We start from the raw sequence: 17,966 nt of genomic DNA, 5'->3' as shown, positions 1-17,966 counted from the left end.
TGTATTGCACTATGCAGCCTAGGTTTCCAGAGTATTCTCAGCGTTTTAACCCATTTGAACTTGGGAAATTCAATTTGTAAATAATCTCAATTGGCCCACCTAGTTATACATCACAATTTAACTAGAATCAACTCATCCGATTGTCACCTTTCCACCCCAGTTTTGTCTCTAAATGTTCTTTCATCCAAAAATGTGTCCTTATTCCTCTAGTTTCAGCAAGTATATCTTGCTGTGCCATTCACCTTAATGTGTCTTGTAGCATTATTAATTCTCTCACAGCCTGGAAGACACAGAATACATGTCCACCATAGAGTACAGATCACGCTTAAAGGATAAATTATTCCCATGGTGTACAAAAATATTTTTTCTGCTCATCTCCTTGCTTCATCTGCTGATCAAGCAGACTTGTTTTGGGCATCTTTTGCCAACCACAGCAGTATCTCAGGAAGAAACAACACTTAAAACATACCTACTGTAGTGCATGTTTTCGGCCTGCCAACTGCCCTTACTCCCCTTGACCAATCAGAGAATTTCTGTATGCGATCTAATAATGATCTGCTCTCCTCCGCCTTAGTGTCGCACACAAGAACCTTGCGAAGTTCAGGATCATCTTCTGTAATTTTTCCCACCTTGCGTTCTCTGTCTGGTAGTTCTATTTGCCAAATAAACTTTGGTCCCATGAACCAGTTTGAGGTTGCTCTGCTGTCAAAGCTTGAGAGGCATGATCTGCTGGATTACCCTCGGAAGTAACATAAGCCCATTATTCAGGCTTTGTACTTGACTTCATTCTCTGTACACAGTTGGCTACAAAGACATGAAACCTCTTTGAATCATTGCTTATGTAGCTGAGCACAACTGGAATCCGTCCAAAAGAATTCTTCTAAATCTTGGATTTCTAGTTCCTTCCGAAGCATATCACTAGTTTGAACTTCAACAACTGCTGCCAAGAGTTCCAGTCTCGGTATAGTTGTGACTTTTGACTCTTGACTTTCACATTACCAAACAGCAATGGACTTTGTCAGATTTATTAATGGCTTGCAAGTAAGTACATTCACTGTATCCAGAGACACTTGCATCTGCAAAATGGTGAAGCTCATACATTTTAACCTTTCCAAAACTTGAAGGTAAGAAGAATCTTTTTATTTGCATTTCAGCTAGATTAGGTAAGTCCTACTGAGGTCTTAGGTTTTCTGGAAGTTCCTCATCCCAACCAATCTTTTTCTGCACATTTGCTTGAGTATTTGTTTCCCCAAAAGCACAAAAGGTGCCATGAAAGCCAGAGGGTCATACATAGAGGCCATGGATGTCAGGGAATTTGGCTTTACTTGAATTCTGAATTTGAATGAATCAGATGTGATGCACCACTCCTGGCACCAGCCTGGCTGAGGGTGGGGGAGGGGTGCATTGATTCAGCTGTCAGTGAAAATGACCCAGCCGCTAACCTAGCTGTTGGGTTACACAAAACTACCCAAAAACTACACAAGACTGAGAAAATAACCCAATTAAATGACCCAAAAAGCTCAACCCAGCATTTGGGTAGAAAAAAATAACCCAGCATTTTTTTTAGAGTGTATCCAGCTTTATAAATTAGGCCCATTGATGCCTCATTAATGGAAAAGGAGACTTTACATTTTTATAGCTAGTTTCTGTTTTAGGTCCTGCAGCTGAAATGATTCAGTGTATAGAGTGGAAAATGGTACATGCCACATTAACTGATAGTAGCTACTATGATACATCAGGACATACTCTATATTGAAAGATTGCAAGCTATTTCAAGTCTACAGAGATATGCATGCCAACCATACAAAAAAACAAAAACAAAAAAAAAAAAATAAAAAAAAAAACAAGGCGGGAACTCACTTGTTTTCTCAAAATGTTACAGACTTCATACTATTATACTACAGTATAAAAATGAACCTAATTGCTACACAAAAACAGGCCATCTGTGTGAAATTAAATAAGGAAATTAAGGCACATTTTTACATTTACAATAGAATCTCTAATATTTATTAGATTTAGGGAACATTTTATTCATATTTCTTCTTTCTTTTCTTTTTTTTTTCCTACAGCACAATTTGCATAATTTCATGACATCCTATGGACAACCATAAAACCATGACATTAAATTTCTCATTTTTACAAGTGAAAAAAAAAACAAGACTCATTTTACAAGCATTTTAAGTCAGCATACAATTTTCAGATAAAGGTACTCATTTCTCCTTTTTTAAACAGAATCTGTAGGCAAAAATATCAACAGACATCTAGCAGAACATGCAACATCCATGTAAAACCATAGAAATTCATTGATGATTTTGTGTACTTTTTTCACCTCATTATCTTCATTGTGTGAGATTTCACAGATTTTATTAGAGAGACTGATATGGGTTGATTGACATCATCCAGATAATCACATGGATCACTTGCTCACATATTTAGACAAATACATATGTACAGACAGGACTTTGACCTTGAGTTCACACGCACATGCTCAGTGTCAAACCAAATAAATATTCAAACCTCTTCTTATAGAAAATATCTTATGTATTTACATAATCAAAAATAATCAAATCACATTCAAACCATTTACTGCAACTGAATACATCAGACTCATCATGTTAGTTCCCAGGAATACAGCATAACAAACCAGGCGGACATTACACTGACACAACAGAGAGGAGACAACAGCTATATTTCGATCATTATTTAAAGGGGACACAGCTTTTGATTGAAATCCAGATACACACGTGGAATGCGTTAGACGAAAAAATGATGATTTTCAAGTGATTTGATGAGATTTAATTGGCCATTAAGAGTGGGTTCTCATAGTTTGTAAAGCACCAACAAGGCAGAAGTTTTTTTCTTTTTTTTTTTTTTTTAGATTTTAGATTAAGCAGCGCCTCTTTTCCCCAGGACAATTCACAGGTCACTGTATTCCATGTAGCAATAACTTTCACATATTCATAATGGAGAGTCCAAAACACATTGGAACAGAAATTTAACTAAAGTGCATATTCTCAAAATCTACTGTCAAAACAGTTTATACATATGTATTTATATATCTTCATTAGAAGTAAAATTAAAAGTAAAATTATATTTAAAAGATTTATATATTATATATATTCAAACTCTGAAGAAATGCATCCAGGCATAATTCATGTTGCATAGAAATACCCAAAATGAAGCAGTGGATTTGGTTAGGACATTAGGTTGGCACATAGTTCATTTCACTGTGACAGCAACCCCGTTACCACACAAACATTTCTTTGTTCAAGCCCAAGTTATATCTGTACACTATCTTTACAAAATATGCTGAATATGTTAATTAAAAAAATCATTAAAGATCTTTTTTCCCCATTTGCAAAAAAATCCACTGACTGATATGGAAACACTGATCGCTGTTGTTTTGAGGAGATCTCTGCGTTGATGTATTTATTCGTCTAATCATTTTTGGAACTAAACCGATGGTCACTGTCTGGTATTTGAGCACAACCGAATACACTTGTCCTTTTACGCATCTTTTACACTGATATGGTGCAGGCAGTGAATATGTTTGTTTCTCTGCTACTAAAACTGAGATGAGCAGCAACAATTATTCATTCCAAAAGCCAATGAAAAATGTAACAGCTTTAAACCGCACCACAGTGACACTCATTTATACAGACACCTTGCACCACACAAATAGTGACCAGATTTCAGCTGAGCCAATTCAGAAATCTGTATCTATATTTTTTCATCCTTTTCTTCATTGCATATTTGTTTGAACACAGAACTTTGTCACAAAACAGGAATCACTCTTGACATCAGAACAGTTACATGACAATTATTTCGAGATGTTTTCAAATAAATACAAACACATACAATCATTATTTGTATTGATTCAATGTAGTTGTTACTATGACTTTTCAGAGCACTTAAGGCTCTTTCAAGAACATAGTGCATGGTCTACAAATGTGTATGGAATATGAAATAAAACTAGCAGGGGTTCTTTTACCACCACTGCAGCCTCTAGAAGGAATGAAGTCCAAGTGATACAACCAAGTGATACCACATTTATCCATAGACCAATGGAATGCTACATAAAAATCTTATATTCAGATGAAAAGTTTAACAAAATATTGTTGTGACACTGAATAAGACAGTAGAGACTGAGCATCATTGAGCATGTGTGCTTAATCAAGCTATTCTGAAGGTTCATACTGTATTTATCACATAAAAAAATCTGAACTATTTTTTATTTTATTTTCTCAGTATGTACATAACATAATCTGATATGATAAATTTAATCATATAAACTATACAGTGGACTGAGAGGGAACGAGGTGGTTATATTTTCTGAAAGATCAGAAATTTTGCTACTGATTTCTCTGTATATATTTTTTTGCTTAATTTGCTTTCATCCACTTACATATAAACACTGTACATTAATTGCAACAGCTAAGAAAGCTTTTAAACCTATTGACTGAGGGTCAGAATTTCAATAAAGTTTACTATGTACTTGTCAATAAGGTTTGATCAGGACACAGTTATTACTGAAATGCCACTGTCTTAATTTTTTCAATCACAGTCACTTATTTCTGCGCTGGTTGGTACGGATCAGGGCTGCATATGAGGAGAACTGGCCACTAATTTGTGCCAGCTCACTGCTCGCTTCCGCATGTCCACTTTGTCCAACCAGATGTAAGCTTCACCAATCAGTGTCTTCTTCACAAACTTCCCTCCATTAGACACCAGGAACAGCTGTTTGTAGGAAGAGAGACAAGAGAGCACAGAACATTTTGGAACATTAGGAAGATTCAATTCAATTCAATTCAATTTTATTTGTATAGCGCTTTTTACAATAGACATTGTCTCAAAGCAGCTTTACAGAAATATCAACATGGTATACAGATATTAAAGGTGCGAATTTATCCCAACTGAGCAAGCCACTGAGTGGCGACGGTGGCAAGGAAAAACTCCCTAAGATGTTTTAAGAGGAAGAAACCTTGAGAGGAACCCGACTCAGAAGGGAACCCATCCTCATCTGGGTAACAACAGATAGTGTGAAAAAGTTCATTATGGATTTATATGAAGTCTGTATGGCCTTAGGAGCAGCCGTAGTCCCAGCAGTCTGGAATTAGACTTACAAGTACATTTACATTAGATGACTTACAAGTCAAATTCCATAATGATGTCTTGATTTACTAAGATCCCTAATAAAAAGTACTAATTTGTATGATCATTATTTGTGATATCCATGGAAGGGTTTAATCTTAGAGGCTCTCAGAATAATCTAACTGAAACTTGTAATTAAATCTCAAGTATGATGAGATTTTAAACCAGTGAGAAGACAAGTCCAATATGCAACTAGAACTCAAAATTTAGACTTGTAGACATGTAGACATGACTGTGCACTACGCATATAGTACACTATATGGCCAAAAGTATATGGACACCTGACCTTCACAACCATATGTGGTTTGTCTCTAAACTGTTGCCACAGAGGTGGAAGCACACAATTGTCTAGAATGTCTTTTTATGCTAGAGTATGAATATTTGCCTTCACTGGAACAAAGGGTCCCAAACCTGTCTATGAATTATAATACCTCTGTGCACAAAACAAGCTCCATGAAGACATTGTTTGCCAAGTTTAGATTGGAGCACTCAAGCAGTCCACCCAGAGCCTTGACCTCATCACTAAATACCTTTGGGATAAATTGTAATGCTGACTGTGTGCCAGGCCTCCTGACCTGACATCAGTGCCTGACCTCACTAATTCTCTTGTGGAAAACTCTTCTCAGCCATGCTCCAAAATCTAGTGGAAAGTCTTCCCAGAAGAGTGGAAATTATTATAATGGCAAAGGAGGGACAAAATCTATAATGGGATGTTCAAAGAGCACATATGGGTGAGATTTATCAGGTGTTCACATACTTTTGGCCATATAGTGACCTTTTTACAGGCACTTTGAATGCTATTGGCACTGGATGTGATGTGGCACTAGATGTGATTGGTGAATATTTAATATGCCTTTATTTGGTCATAAATGATAGAAACAGGCTTCCAGAAATCTAATACATGCCTTTAATTTGTATTAATTTGCTTATGGAATCACTGTTTCTGAAGTGACAGAAGAGAATACAAAGAATACAGTGTGTTGCTGAACCACATGTATTTGTTTGAGAAAATATCTTTATTTTATGTGCTATAGCTTATTCTGTCATTCTCACCTGAATGGAGTGACCGGCCGGGTTGAGACTGAAGCGGAAAGTCTCATTGAAGGAAGGCTCTCGGTCATGGCGGCACACTCTCGTCTTTTTCTTTATGATCCGCTTTTGTGTGGCCACGTTAACCACATAGAGCTTCACATACAAATCTTTACAAGAAAAAAAACACAGAAATGATGGCTTTAAAATTGTAGCTTATTCACCTTACAGTCCCAAAGGACCAGACTAAAGAAATACTTCCCAAAATGGGATCTAAATGTAAAAGGCTCATTCATCAATTCATTCATCCATCCACCCATCCAACAATCAATCAATCAACCAACCAAAAAAATCAATCAATCCACTCAGCCATTCATCCACCTATTCCTCCATCCATCTGTCCATTCATCTGTCTAACTTTTCTAGTAATTGATTTATCCTGGTCAGGGGTGTGGGCGACCACCCTATTCGGGATCACTGGGTGTGAGGCGGAAATTGACCCTGTATGGGACATTACTCCATTACAAGGCACCATGAGTGCAGACATTAATCATATTCACATCTACTGGAAATTTAGTACAGCTGTCACAGAGTTCCCATCATGCTAAGCGCCGGAGCGAGCAGCGTGCTCAACAGCCCATATCACAACAGTGCGCATTTCCGAGTTGTGTTATGGTTTATGTCTTGTCTCTGCCCCTGTCTTGTCATTGGTTGTCTCCCTCTCCAATCATTATTCACAGCTGTTTTTGTTTTACCGTTGATTACATTCATAATTTAAACCCCTCATGTGTCTTTGTTCAGTGTGAAGTATTGCGTGTCTGTACAGTACCAAGCCTTTTATCCTTGTTCATTAATTCATGGTTTTTGATCCTGTTTAGTTCTAATGTTTATTGATTCTTGTTTTGCCTAATTCATCCTATTTGCTGTTCAACCAACCTTTTGCTTGTTTTTGACTATGTTTGAGCTACACATTTTGGATTTGTCTGCCTGCCTCTTAATAAAGCTCTTAACTGCAATTGCATCCGTCTCAAACCCCATTACATGACACAATACTTTGCCTGCAACATAGATGCAGCAGGAGAGCGAAGGGAGTGTCATGCCGGGATCTTTATACCAGTGTTTGATTCCGTGCATGTGGTTTCACCTGGATGTTCCGGCTCCCTTTCTGAAGGGATTTTTTCTCCAGTGCCAGCTTTATTTTGAGAGCCTGGTGAACCCCAAGCCCAAGGAAAGACGGTGGCTCATGTTCCTGTTATCCAGGTTATCTCCCCTGCAGAGCTCCAGCCAGAGGTCAATGTAGCGACCTCATTTCCAGAGCTTCAGCCTGAGACCAACAAGGTGGTCTTCCCTGCAGAGCTCCAGCTGGTCAATGTGGTTACCTCATCTCCAGAGCTCCAGCCTGAGACCCATGAGAAGGTCTCCCCTGCAGAGCTCCAGCCAGAGGTCAACGTGGTGACCTCATCTCCTGAGCCCCAGTGTGAGATGGATGAAGTGGTCTATCCAGCCATGATCCTGATAGAGGTCAACGAGCAAGCTCAGAGGTTCAGTTCCAGTTAGAGGTTGACGGCACAGACTACCAAGATCTGTTTATGCCAGAGGCCGTCAAGATGGCCTACCAAGTCCTGTTCATGCCAGAGGCAGACAAGATGGCCTACCAAGTCCTGTTTTTGCCTGAGACCGACGAGACAGCCCACCAAGCTCTGCTCATGCCTGAGGCTGATGAGACGGTCCACCAACCTCTGATCATGCCTGAGGCTGATGAGACGGCCCACCAAATTCAGTTCATATCTGAGGCCGATGAGATGGTCCACAATGCACTGCTCACACCTGAGACCGATGGTATTCCTCACCACACTTTGCTCACGCCTAAGGCCGACAAGACGATCTACCAAGTTCAGTTCAAGCCTGAGGCCGACAAGACGGCCTACCAAGTTCTGCTCACGCCTGAGGCTGATGACGCAACCTCCCAATCCTTGTTCCCCCCTCACGACCACAGCGAGCCTGCCCCAACCTCATGTCTGCTCCTCGGATCCTAAAGAAACCAGCTATACTAGCTACAATGCCTGCCTTGGGACCTGGGGGGCTGTGTGGACAGTTTGCCCAGAGAGCCAGGACCACTGGGGGACTCAACAGCCCATAACGCAACAGCATGCACTTCCGGGTTGTCAGTGACTTTGTTTACTTTCAGCATGTGTTTTTTGTTATGGTTTATGACTTGTCTCTGCCCCTGTCTTGTTATTGGATGTCTCCCTCATGTGCCATCATTATTCACAGCTGTTTTTGTTTTACTGTTGATTACATTGTATTGCGTGTCTGTACCATACCAAGCCGTTTATCCGCGTTCATTGATTCATGGTTTTTGATCCGGTTTAGTTCTCACATTTTTATTCTTGTTTCGCCTGTTTGCTGTTCGTCCGACCTTTTGCTTGTTTTTGACTACCTTTGTGCTATACATTTTGGATTTGTCTGCCTGCCTCTTAATAAAGATTTTAACTGCAATTGCATCTGTCTTAAACCCCATTACATGACAATAGCCATCCAGCCACTGTCATGTTTTTGGGAGGTGGGATGAAACCCAGAAGAAACCTACATGGACACAGGGAAAACATGCAAAACTCCACACAGACCAGAGCTCAGAGTCAAACCAGGGACTCTAGAGCTGTAAGATAGCAGCACTTCCCACTGTGCACTGGAAAGGGTACATATTTTATTATGGTGGGGGATATACTGCTAAGCATATGCTCTGAAACAAGAATGAATTCTAACTAATAATACACATACAACAACATCTAACAGTTATGATCTCTGTTAAAATTCAGGATGCATCCTGGGTACTGAGGCTGCATCAACTATTTTTACTTAAGCCGGCTTCACACTAGCTGATTTTTCCAGTAATTTTCAGGTTTTAGTTTCATTTAAATAATAGCCAGCCAGTTGAAGGGAGACAAAGCACGGATTAGCATCTACCAGTGGGAGGTCCCTTGATTCTCTGGACTCCCTGCCGAGTTCACTTTTTCTGACATGTTTGAAACTATCACTGGGCAGTCAGTAGGCAGGTACACCTGACCAAGGCAGTGACCAATGAGAAGCAAGGACCATTCATACATAAAGGTGAAGTAGCCAGTGTCACTCTTGTCAGCTTGGTTAAAAAAATTAAATACTTGAAAACTTGTAAGATATTTACAAAATATTTAATGTCTATTTATATTTATACCAGTGTTTTAAACAGTTACGAAAACTAAATGAAAGCCATATTGTCCGTGACCTCGCAAATGTGGTCTCGTCCAAAGCTTTTTGCGCTTCTTCTTCTGCCACATTTCGTGTGAAACTGCAAACGACAAGGCACAAATAGCAACCGCTGCCGCAGCATGCTGGTTGTTGTTCACTGTTGTTTTCATTTATGTTTGCGCTGTGTGCCTTCTTAATTCGATGACCAGACGCGAAAATGGGGCATTGCCATACATGACATTGAGGCGGAGAGAAAAGTAGAAGGCAGTCGTTTAGTGGGTCACCTATCCTCTGTTCTTAACCAATGAGTGTGACAGCTCCACCAACTGAGGAGGGCAAAATCAGTAGCAACATTTGCTAAGTGTGACACCTCTCGCCCAAATCAAGTTGTTCCGAGTCAGCTAGTGTGGCGCCGGTTTTAGGATAACAATGTTATGCATTATGGATCCTGTGGCAAAGATGTGGGCTTTTTCGTGAATCCTCCATTACCAGGCAGATGATCTGGAGATTTGAACTTGTAAGTAATGTTCCTGCACTGCAGAATCTCAAGAACCAGCTGTTCTCCTTCAGTCTTCATCTCTTTCTTCAGTGCAACCTTGATCTCTCCAATCATATGGTTCTTATCTACATCAGTAAAATCCATAAAAGAGTCAGTATCAGCAACACAAAGTATAGAGTATTAACATTATTCAATAAATTTTTAATACTAATGCAATTACATAACATCTTATTTTAGGAGTACAAGGCTTAGTTAACCTCACTAAACACTGTGAACCTAAGATATGTAAGAAATAAAACTAAACATTCTGTGACCTCTAGTGGACATGAATTGAATATTTACTTTAAACCACATCAATCATGCATACAGTACCTCAAAACAAAAAGTACAGTGTGATAAATTAAACCTTACATGACATTACATTTAATACTGCATCAATTTAAAAAAAAAAAAAATAGTCTTTGAGGAGCAGACTACTGCAAATAAAAAGTTTATTCTTAGGTCAAGTTCAAACATATTAAAAACAACTTTCTTTTGTGCATTCAAGGGATTTCTTTTATCGGTTTTAAAGCAAGGTTGCAGACTACTTCCTGCCAGACTGGAGTCTGTCTTCTTTCTTTCTCTCTTGAGATGCATGCACACACACACACACACACACACACACACACACACACACCCTTCTCTGATGAATAATTCAGAAGAGTAGAGCAGTGACACAGTAGAACAGCTATGCCAGACAGACTATGGTATCTGTTAGCCCAACAGGATCCCAACCTCATAAACAGCTATTAGACGTGCTAATCTAAACTTGGGAGCATGCCAGTACTATTAATAAACCTCAAAATGTGCCTTTGCTGAAATGTTCTGTTACATGCAATGAGAGATGAGGCTAACTTTTTTTACTCTAACTTCCCACTGGGTGAGGAACCTCAGAAAAAAATCCATATACTTTTTATTAGACACCATTATTCACTTAAAACATCTGGTGTCCAAGATTAGGCTAGAATTTCCTCACTATTAATGCGTTAAAAAAGAGCATTAAAAAGACAAAAAAAATATATATATTATCCTCAGACAATAGCTCCCACTGTCAATTTAACATAGCAATCTTTACTGCCTGTTCTAAACACAAAGTGGCTATTATTTCTTAATGACAGTAACAATAACTATAAGCTTACTTTCAGAGTCATGCAGATTCTTCAGAGAGTCTGAGCCTCTCAAATCCAAACCATTAGGAATCGTCTTCCTGGTATAAAAAGAAACATAAATCTATAAATATATTACACTGGTTCATTCCATCATTTTCTATGGATACCTGCAAATTTTTAGAGAATACCATTATGCACAAACTTGAGTGCTTATTGCCAGTGTAGACTCATGGACTGTTTATTCTGCTGTGAGGGGTGCTTGGATATCCTGTCTCGGCTATTAGTTTCTTAACAACCAGAAAAAACTAACCTATTTACTTTTTTATGTTTAAACTTTTCATTGCACTTAAATGCAGTAACTAAAGCACAAGCTACTGCTTTTGACTCCCAACACTTCAGTCTAGCCATGATCTAGGTTTTTGTGATGTATAAAAAGAAAGAAAGCTAAATCATGTCAGATCTTTTTTTGAGATATAGCACATGACAAAATTCAAGTGAGAATCAAAGAGAAATGTTTAAGGAAAGGAAAGATTACAATAACCCGGTTGCACACCCCCTATCCAATATTGTGTTAGAACACCATTTGCTTGTAATACTGCACTCAGTTGTTTTGGATAAGAGTCTAACAATCTTCCATCCATCCATTTTCTATACTGCTTATCCTACAGGGTCATGGGGAACCTGGAGTCTATCCCAGGGAGCATTGGGCAGAAGGCGGGGTACACCCTGGACGGGGTGCCAATCCATTGCAGGGCACAATCACATACACACACCCATTCATACACTACAGACACTTTGGACATGCCAATCAGTCTACCATGCATGTCTTTGGACTAGGGGAGGAAACTGTTGTACCTAGAGGAAACCCTCGCAGCATGGGGAGAACATAGCACATCATGATTTTGCAATTTTATTTTACTCTTCCTTGGAAAAATTATCCAGGTCTAACAAATTGAGAGTCATTACAAATCAATAAAAGTCAGTAACAAATCAAGTCTTTCCACATGCTTTCATTAGGTTTTAGATCTGGGCTCCAAAACATTGATCTTCTTCAGAAGCCATTTCTTTGTTGACTGGGAACTGTGATTTGAGTTGATCTCTTGCTGGAAGGAGATCTGTGTAACAAAAGCCTGCAGGTTTTGTGCCATAATAGATTGGTCTTTGGAGCTATCCATGATTCCCTCTATCTAACTATCTGTCTAACTAATACAAATGCATAATGAACTGAGCAAGAACAAGTTGAAAGAGTGCACTCACAGCTGAGGCACCTGAAAGATAGCACTGTCCACTGCATTAGTGCCTGTGCCATCCTCACTGTCCAGGGTGTATCCATCTCCATCATTCAGTATGTGTCCTACTCTGTCTGCAAATTTTAAGATACAGTGAGAGAAAATGAAGGAGAGAGAGATTAAGGCAGAGAACGACAGAGAAATATCAATTAGCAAGGCTCTGAGTGCAAGTAATGAATGCATTCATCCAAAACTAATACTATAGCACAAGGGATGGAAGGATTTTTTTTTCTTTCTCAAAAAAAAAAATATTTCTATGACAGGGTTATGAACCAAAATAAAGGTTATTTTCCTTCAGTTATCAAGACCAATGCCAAGTTAGGTTTTAAAAAAAAGTAAATTAGTTTGAGGTTTTATAACTGATTTTATATTTTAAGAGTTTTGCATGACTAATAAATTCAGTTTTACTATTTCATGTTGAGTTTTTGAGGGCTATGGAGGAGTCATGCACCTCACCTCCTCAGTAGTGCTCCTCACTTGATGGTCAGTTGATTTGTCACATGAACACTCATTGGCTGGTCGAGTTGGACTTTTCCACAGAGACTATGGTTACTCTCACATGAAACCAGCTTATGACTATTGCACACCACAATCATGATAACAAAAATTTGGGTTCAGCCTAGGTAAAGGTGTGATTGGCATGAACTATTTAGGAAGAGAGGAACTGGCATGCTCTGTCACAAAACCATACATGGAGTTTCTTAAACATGCTGAAAATATACTACATTGCAAATGGCTGCATTTGGAATACTGGCCATTTTAATATTAATTCACTGAATGTATGTAGGAAAAAGAGAATACTACTACATGGAACAAATGCTCACATGTACTAAATCTGTAATTAATTTTATTATCTGTAAATCTCAGTATCTGGGGGAGTTCATCTTTATCAGGAATTTAAAGTATTTTATGGTTGACACACTGGCATATTTTTTGATTAATGTGAAGTGGGAAAGCTTGTCATATTTTAATTTAAAAGAGTGTAAACTTAGGCTTTTTTAAATGAAATTTTGTTTCAGAGCATTTTAAAGATAAGAAATTTGTATAAAGATCAAACATTTTAGCTTGAACAATTCATTTAAATAAAAATTAAGTTTAAGATTTTTAAAAGTAATTTTATCTTTAAGTAGCAATTGGCGTTATGCTGCATTATATTCCTTTACACTGTATACTTTGTAGAACATTTTATTTTTTTCTTAAGTAAAGATTAAATACAGAGCCATGCACAAGTATTCACACCCCTTGAACTTTTACATTTTGTAATGTTACAACTTGGAATTTAAATGGACTTAATTGCGATTTTTAGCATTTGAAGGTGCAAAACAGTTTTTACTGAGACACAAAGGTTGAGTAGACATTTGTCCTCCAAGATCAATGCCTGGTAGAATGCATTCCTTACCCAGTAACTGACCTTTGGTGAAAAGCTTTCCTCTAGACAAAGTTGTCATTATGCCATTTTCTTTCAATTTTTCATAATGGATTTAAATGATGCTCTGAGAGCTCTTCAAAGTTTTGAGAATATTTATGCAACTTACATTTACATTTGTAAAAGTTTATTTGTAAATAATTTGTAGCTCAATAATAAGGTCTATGTAGATCAATGATAAGGTCTGTATTGCAGGGATTCATAGATTCATGGAATGTGATTCTAATTAAGTCAATTTCCATTTCAGTTTGGAACACTACAAAATGTGGAAAAATTCAAGGAGGGTGAATACTTATGCAAGGCACTGTATTCTATTCTGATATCCACCATGGGTATTTCATAGATATTATTGATCTGGTTAGGGATTTTAAACGAAAAAGAGAATAATAAAAATGAATTGATTATACATATAGGCAGATACATGAGCAACAGGGACAGAAAGACAGGGAGGGTGAGATAACATGAGGAAAGACAGAGCGATAAGCTGTTCACTCATGTGTAAAAGGAAAGGTTACTTGGCTGGAGGCGGGCTTGCTGCACTGCAGCCTCGGCAGCAGCAATGGCATTCCCAGCATCCTCGAGGTGAGCCTGAGTAACACTGCTCTTGCTCTGACTGCGAGAGGGGCCATGTGAACGCAGATGACTCTCAGACGAGGATTTTGAGCTGCCTGGGCTACTATGGGATTTCTCAATAGTGGGGACCTGAGTATCTGAAGACATAAATATTTTATCTTGTAATTATGCTCCTGCTAATTCATCAAAGTTTACTGTGTTGCAGAGAGGTGGACTCTAAGTAGACTACCTTTAGCAGGGTCAGGGAAGATGCCATGGCTTCTGCTCTTGATGACAGAGGTTTTGGGGGATTGTTCACTACTAGGTTGGCCTCCTGTGCCCCCAGGTCCACCTGATCCACCAGGGCCTCCAGGACCTCCATGGCCTCCTTGGCCACCTGATCCTCCAACTCCTCCATGTGGTGGATGTCCTCTACTATGGTGGATACTTTCGCTCTGTTCCTTTAGGGGGTGCCAGCGAGGCATGTTGTCCAACTGAGCAGTGTTAGACAGATCTATGAGCACCTGCAACACATAAGGCACAGTTTCTTAGCATAGAGTGCAAAACAGTCCATTATTTCCCCTAAACTTATTATTATTATTATTATTATTATTATTATTATTATTATTATTATTATGTTAAAAACTTACTTATTGCCATTTTCCTTAAACTGATTAACTTATTTTTTGACATGATCAGAAGTGCTAAGACTTTTGAAAGCTGTTCAACCTGTTCTAGAGAAATGTGCACATATTCAATTCTCACACTACCAAGTGTTTTGATGTCAAATCAGAATGTTAACAAGCAACACTCACTTCTCCCAAGAAGTCGTTGGAGGAATATTTGGCATAGTCCCATACTGTCACTTCAAGGGTTTTCCTCTTCAGCTGAAAGTTAAACAAATTACAAATTAAATCACAAGGCTTATGCCTCTCCAAATCACCTTGCTCACATCTATACCTTGGAATCTTTAAATGTACAATTACACAGCAAAGCTCAGTCCAAGTAGGAGCAAAAATTCAGTGACTAAGTTTATGTAAGCGACATCAGTGTTGTCACAGCCTTCAGAAACTCCATCTCCCAGAATCCCCTGCCAACTATCACAACCTTAAATACCTCTCAGATTAGTTTGTTCATTGCCAAGGCTTGTTTGCTCCCTTCAGCCTACTTTTCTAAGCTTTTTTGCCAGTTTCTGCCTATGAAGTTTTTGTCTTCTGGATATTCCCTTTGTGTTGACACTGTGTTTTGGATAAGTCTTTTGCATTTTACTTCAATGTGTTCCTGACATTGTGGATTGTCTTCCTTGATCTGTTTTTAAATAAATGAGCTATAATAAATTATCCATTAACCTGTGTCTCTGCCACGCTCGTCAAATCGGACAAATGTATGCCTGCATTGTTTTTAACCAATTTTCCTGGACATGCTTGTCAGCTTTCAGCAACACTCTGATAGTTGTGTGTGTGTGTGCATTTTATTTGCAACTGAGCCATTCTCATTCCAATTATCTTAATGGAAAATGTCTTCATAAACAGTAATTAAAAAAGAGGAAATAAAAGAGAAAATAAGACGTATATAAGACATGACAGTAGTGTGTTCAGAATGTACCTGCTCCAAGAAACCATATCTTAATATTTACCTGCTCGAGGTGAATGTTTTTATAGATGACAGTCTGGTTCCACTCAGGGTTCTGGGTCTTCTGCACATATTTAGTTCTTCTCTTATTTTCAGCACTGTTGTATCATTATGAACAGAGAGACAGACTATAAGACACAAGAGAAAACTAAACAAATAAAACTAAAAACTATTAAAACTATCTGGTTTAATTTAAAGCCAGTATGAACACCAAGGCATAGTTATATTTCAATCAATGTAAGGATGACTAACCAATTACTGCAGAAATATCAACACATTTTAAACAGTTCCTAAATATTGTCCTCATTTAAACATTAATTTAAACCTCACTGAAACCTCAATTAAAAATGAATGCAAATTATGAAAGATTTATACTTCAAATGAAGCCATACTGATTGATATACTGTATGGATTGCAGATGATGATAATGATGTCACTAGTTCACAGATTCATACATGAAATTATGCTTGCACATGCATGTAGAACTTCTCAATCATCAATATTGCAAGACTTATATAAGTATAGAGTTGTAAAATGAGCATTTAACATCTATTATGAGAAACTATGATGGAGGGCAATGCTTTACATTAAGGTTCCCTTAACTAACATTATTTAACATACTAGTTAGCATGAAGAAACAACCATGAATGCAAATGTCAATACACACTAAGTAACTATATATATATATATATATATATATATATATATATATATATATATATATATATATATATAGTTACTTAGTGTCATATATATATATATATATATATATATATATATATATATATATATATATATATATATATATATATATATATGGAACATTATTGGACAATAGGATCATTATTGCAGTGATTAATATTAAAAAATTAAAAATATTAAGAACTGTCCAACGCATTATTAAAACCTGGAAGGATAGTGGTGAACTGTCAACTTTGAGAAAGAAATGTCTTTGGAAGAATGAATGTTTATAATCTTGAATGGTAAATGGTCTGCACTTATATAGTGCTTTAAAAAAAAAAAATTAATTGTGGTTTTACAAAGCGCGTTACACTGTTTCTCATTCACCCATTCTCACACACAGAGCTGCCATACAAGGCAACTTGGGGTTCAGTGGCTTGCCCAGGGACACATTGGCATGTGCAGTCATGTGGGCCAGGAATTGAACCACCAACCCTACGATTAGTTGACAACCTGCTCTACCAAGTGAGACACAGCCACCTGAATGATTGTGATCGGGGATCTTTAAAACACTTAGTGAAGTCACATCGTAAAAAATTGACCATAGAACTCATCGCTATGTTTAATAAATAAAAATAAAAACAGTTGTGTGCCCTAATCAGTGTGAGGCTAATCAGATTAAAATTACTTAAATTTGCTAGGGAGCATAAAGTTGGACTGTGGAGCAAAGGATAAATGTCATGTGGTCTGATGAGTCCAGATTCACCCTTTTCCAAAGCGATGGGTGCATCAGGGTAAGAAAGGAAGCACATGAAACGAGGCACTCATCATGCGTAGTGCCTACTGTACAAGCCTCTTGAGGGTGTGTTGTGATCTGGGGTTGCTTCAGTTGGTCAAGTCTAGGCTCTGTAACATTATGCAGTAATAAAATGAATTCAGCTGAGTACCTGAATGTACTGAATGACCAAGTTATCCCATCAATGGATTTTTTTCTTCCATGATGGCACAGGCATATTCCAGGATAACAATGCCAAGATTCATCAGGCTCAAAATGTGAAAGAGTGGTTCAGGGAGCATGAGGAATCATTTTCACACATGAATTGGCCACCACAGAGTCCTGACCTTAACCCTGTTGAAAGTCTTTGGGATGTGCTGGAGAAGACTTTATGTAGTGGTTTGCCTCTCCTGTCATCAATACAAGATCTTTGGCAAAAATTAATGCAACTCTGGATGGAAATAAATGTCACATTGCACAAGGTTGTCGAAACAATGCCATGATGAATGTGCTCTGTAATAAGGTAAAGTTGGTGCAACGAAATTTTAGAGTGTGT

At 38.0% G+C, this 17,966-nt stretch overlaps 1 protein-coding gene across 1 annotated transcript in view; it reads right to left on the bottom strand.

Annotated features, from left to right (window-relative positions):
* Window positions 1–1,277: 1,277 nt before the first annotated feature.
* Window positions 1,278–17,966, bottom strand: part of pclob (piccolo presynaptic cytomatrix protein b) — a 75,939-nt gene continuing 59,250 nt past the window's right edge. The window contains exons 18-26 of the mRNA XM_053622284.1: window positions 15,959–16,052; window positions 15,138–15,209; window positions 14,573–14,846; window positions 14,286–14,480; window positions 12,313–12,418; window positions 11,086–11,153; window positions 9,898–10,032; window positions 6,205–6,350; window positions 1,278–4,737 (exon numbers count right to left, since the gene is read on the bottom strand). Of these exons, the coding sequence (XP_053478259.1) occupies window positions 4,594–4,737; window positions 6,205–6,350; window positions 9,898–10,032; window positions 11,086–11,153; window positions 12,313–12,418; window positions 14,286–14,480; window positions 14,573–14,846; window positions 15,138–15,209; window positions 15,959–16,052 (1,234 nt within the window). The 3' untranslated portion in view covers window positions 1,278–4,593. The remainder of the gene's footprint in view (window positions 4,738–6,204; window positions 6,351–9,897; window positions 10,033–11,085; window positions 11,154–12,312; window positions 12,419–14,285; window positions 14,481–14,572; window positions 14,847–15,137; window positions 15,210–15,958; window positions 16,053–17,966) is intronic.

This window comes from Ictalurus furcatus, chromosome 4 (assembly GCF_023375685.1).
Source record: "Ictalurus furcatus strain D&B chromosome 4, Billie_1.0, whole genome shotgun sequence".
NCBI classification, from domain to species: domain Eukaryota; kingdom Metazoa; phylum Chordata; class Actinopteri; order Siluriformes; family Ictaluridae; genus Ictalurus; species Ictalurus furcatus.
Note: the sequence above shows the minus strand (reverse complement) of the source record. Positions and strands in the feature narration are given on the sequence as shown.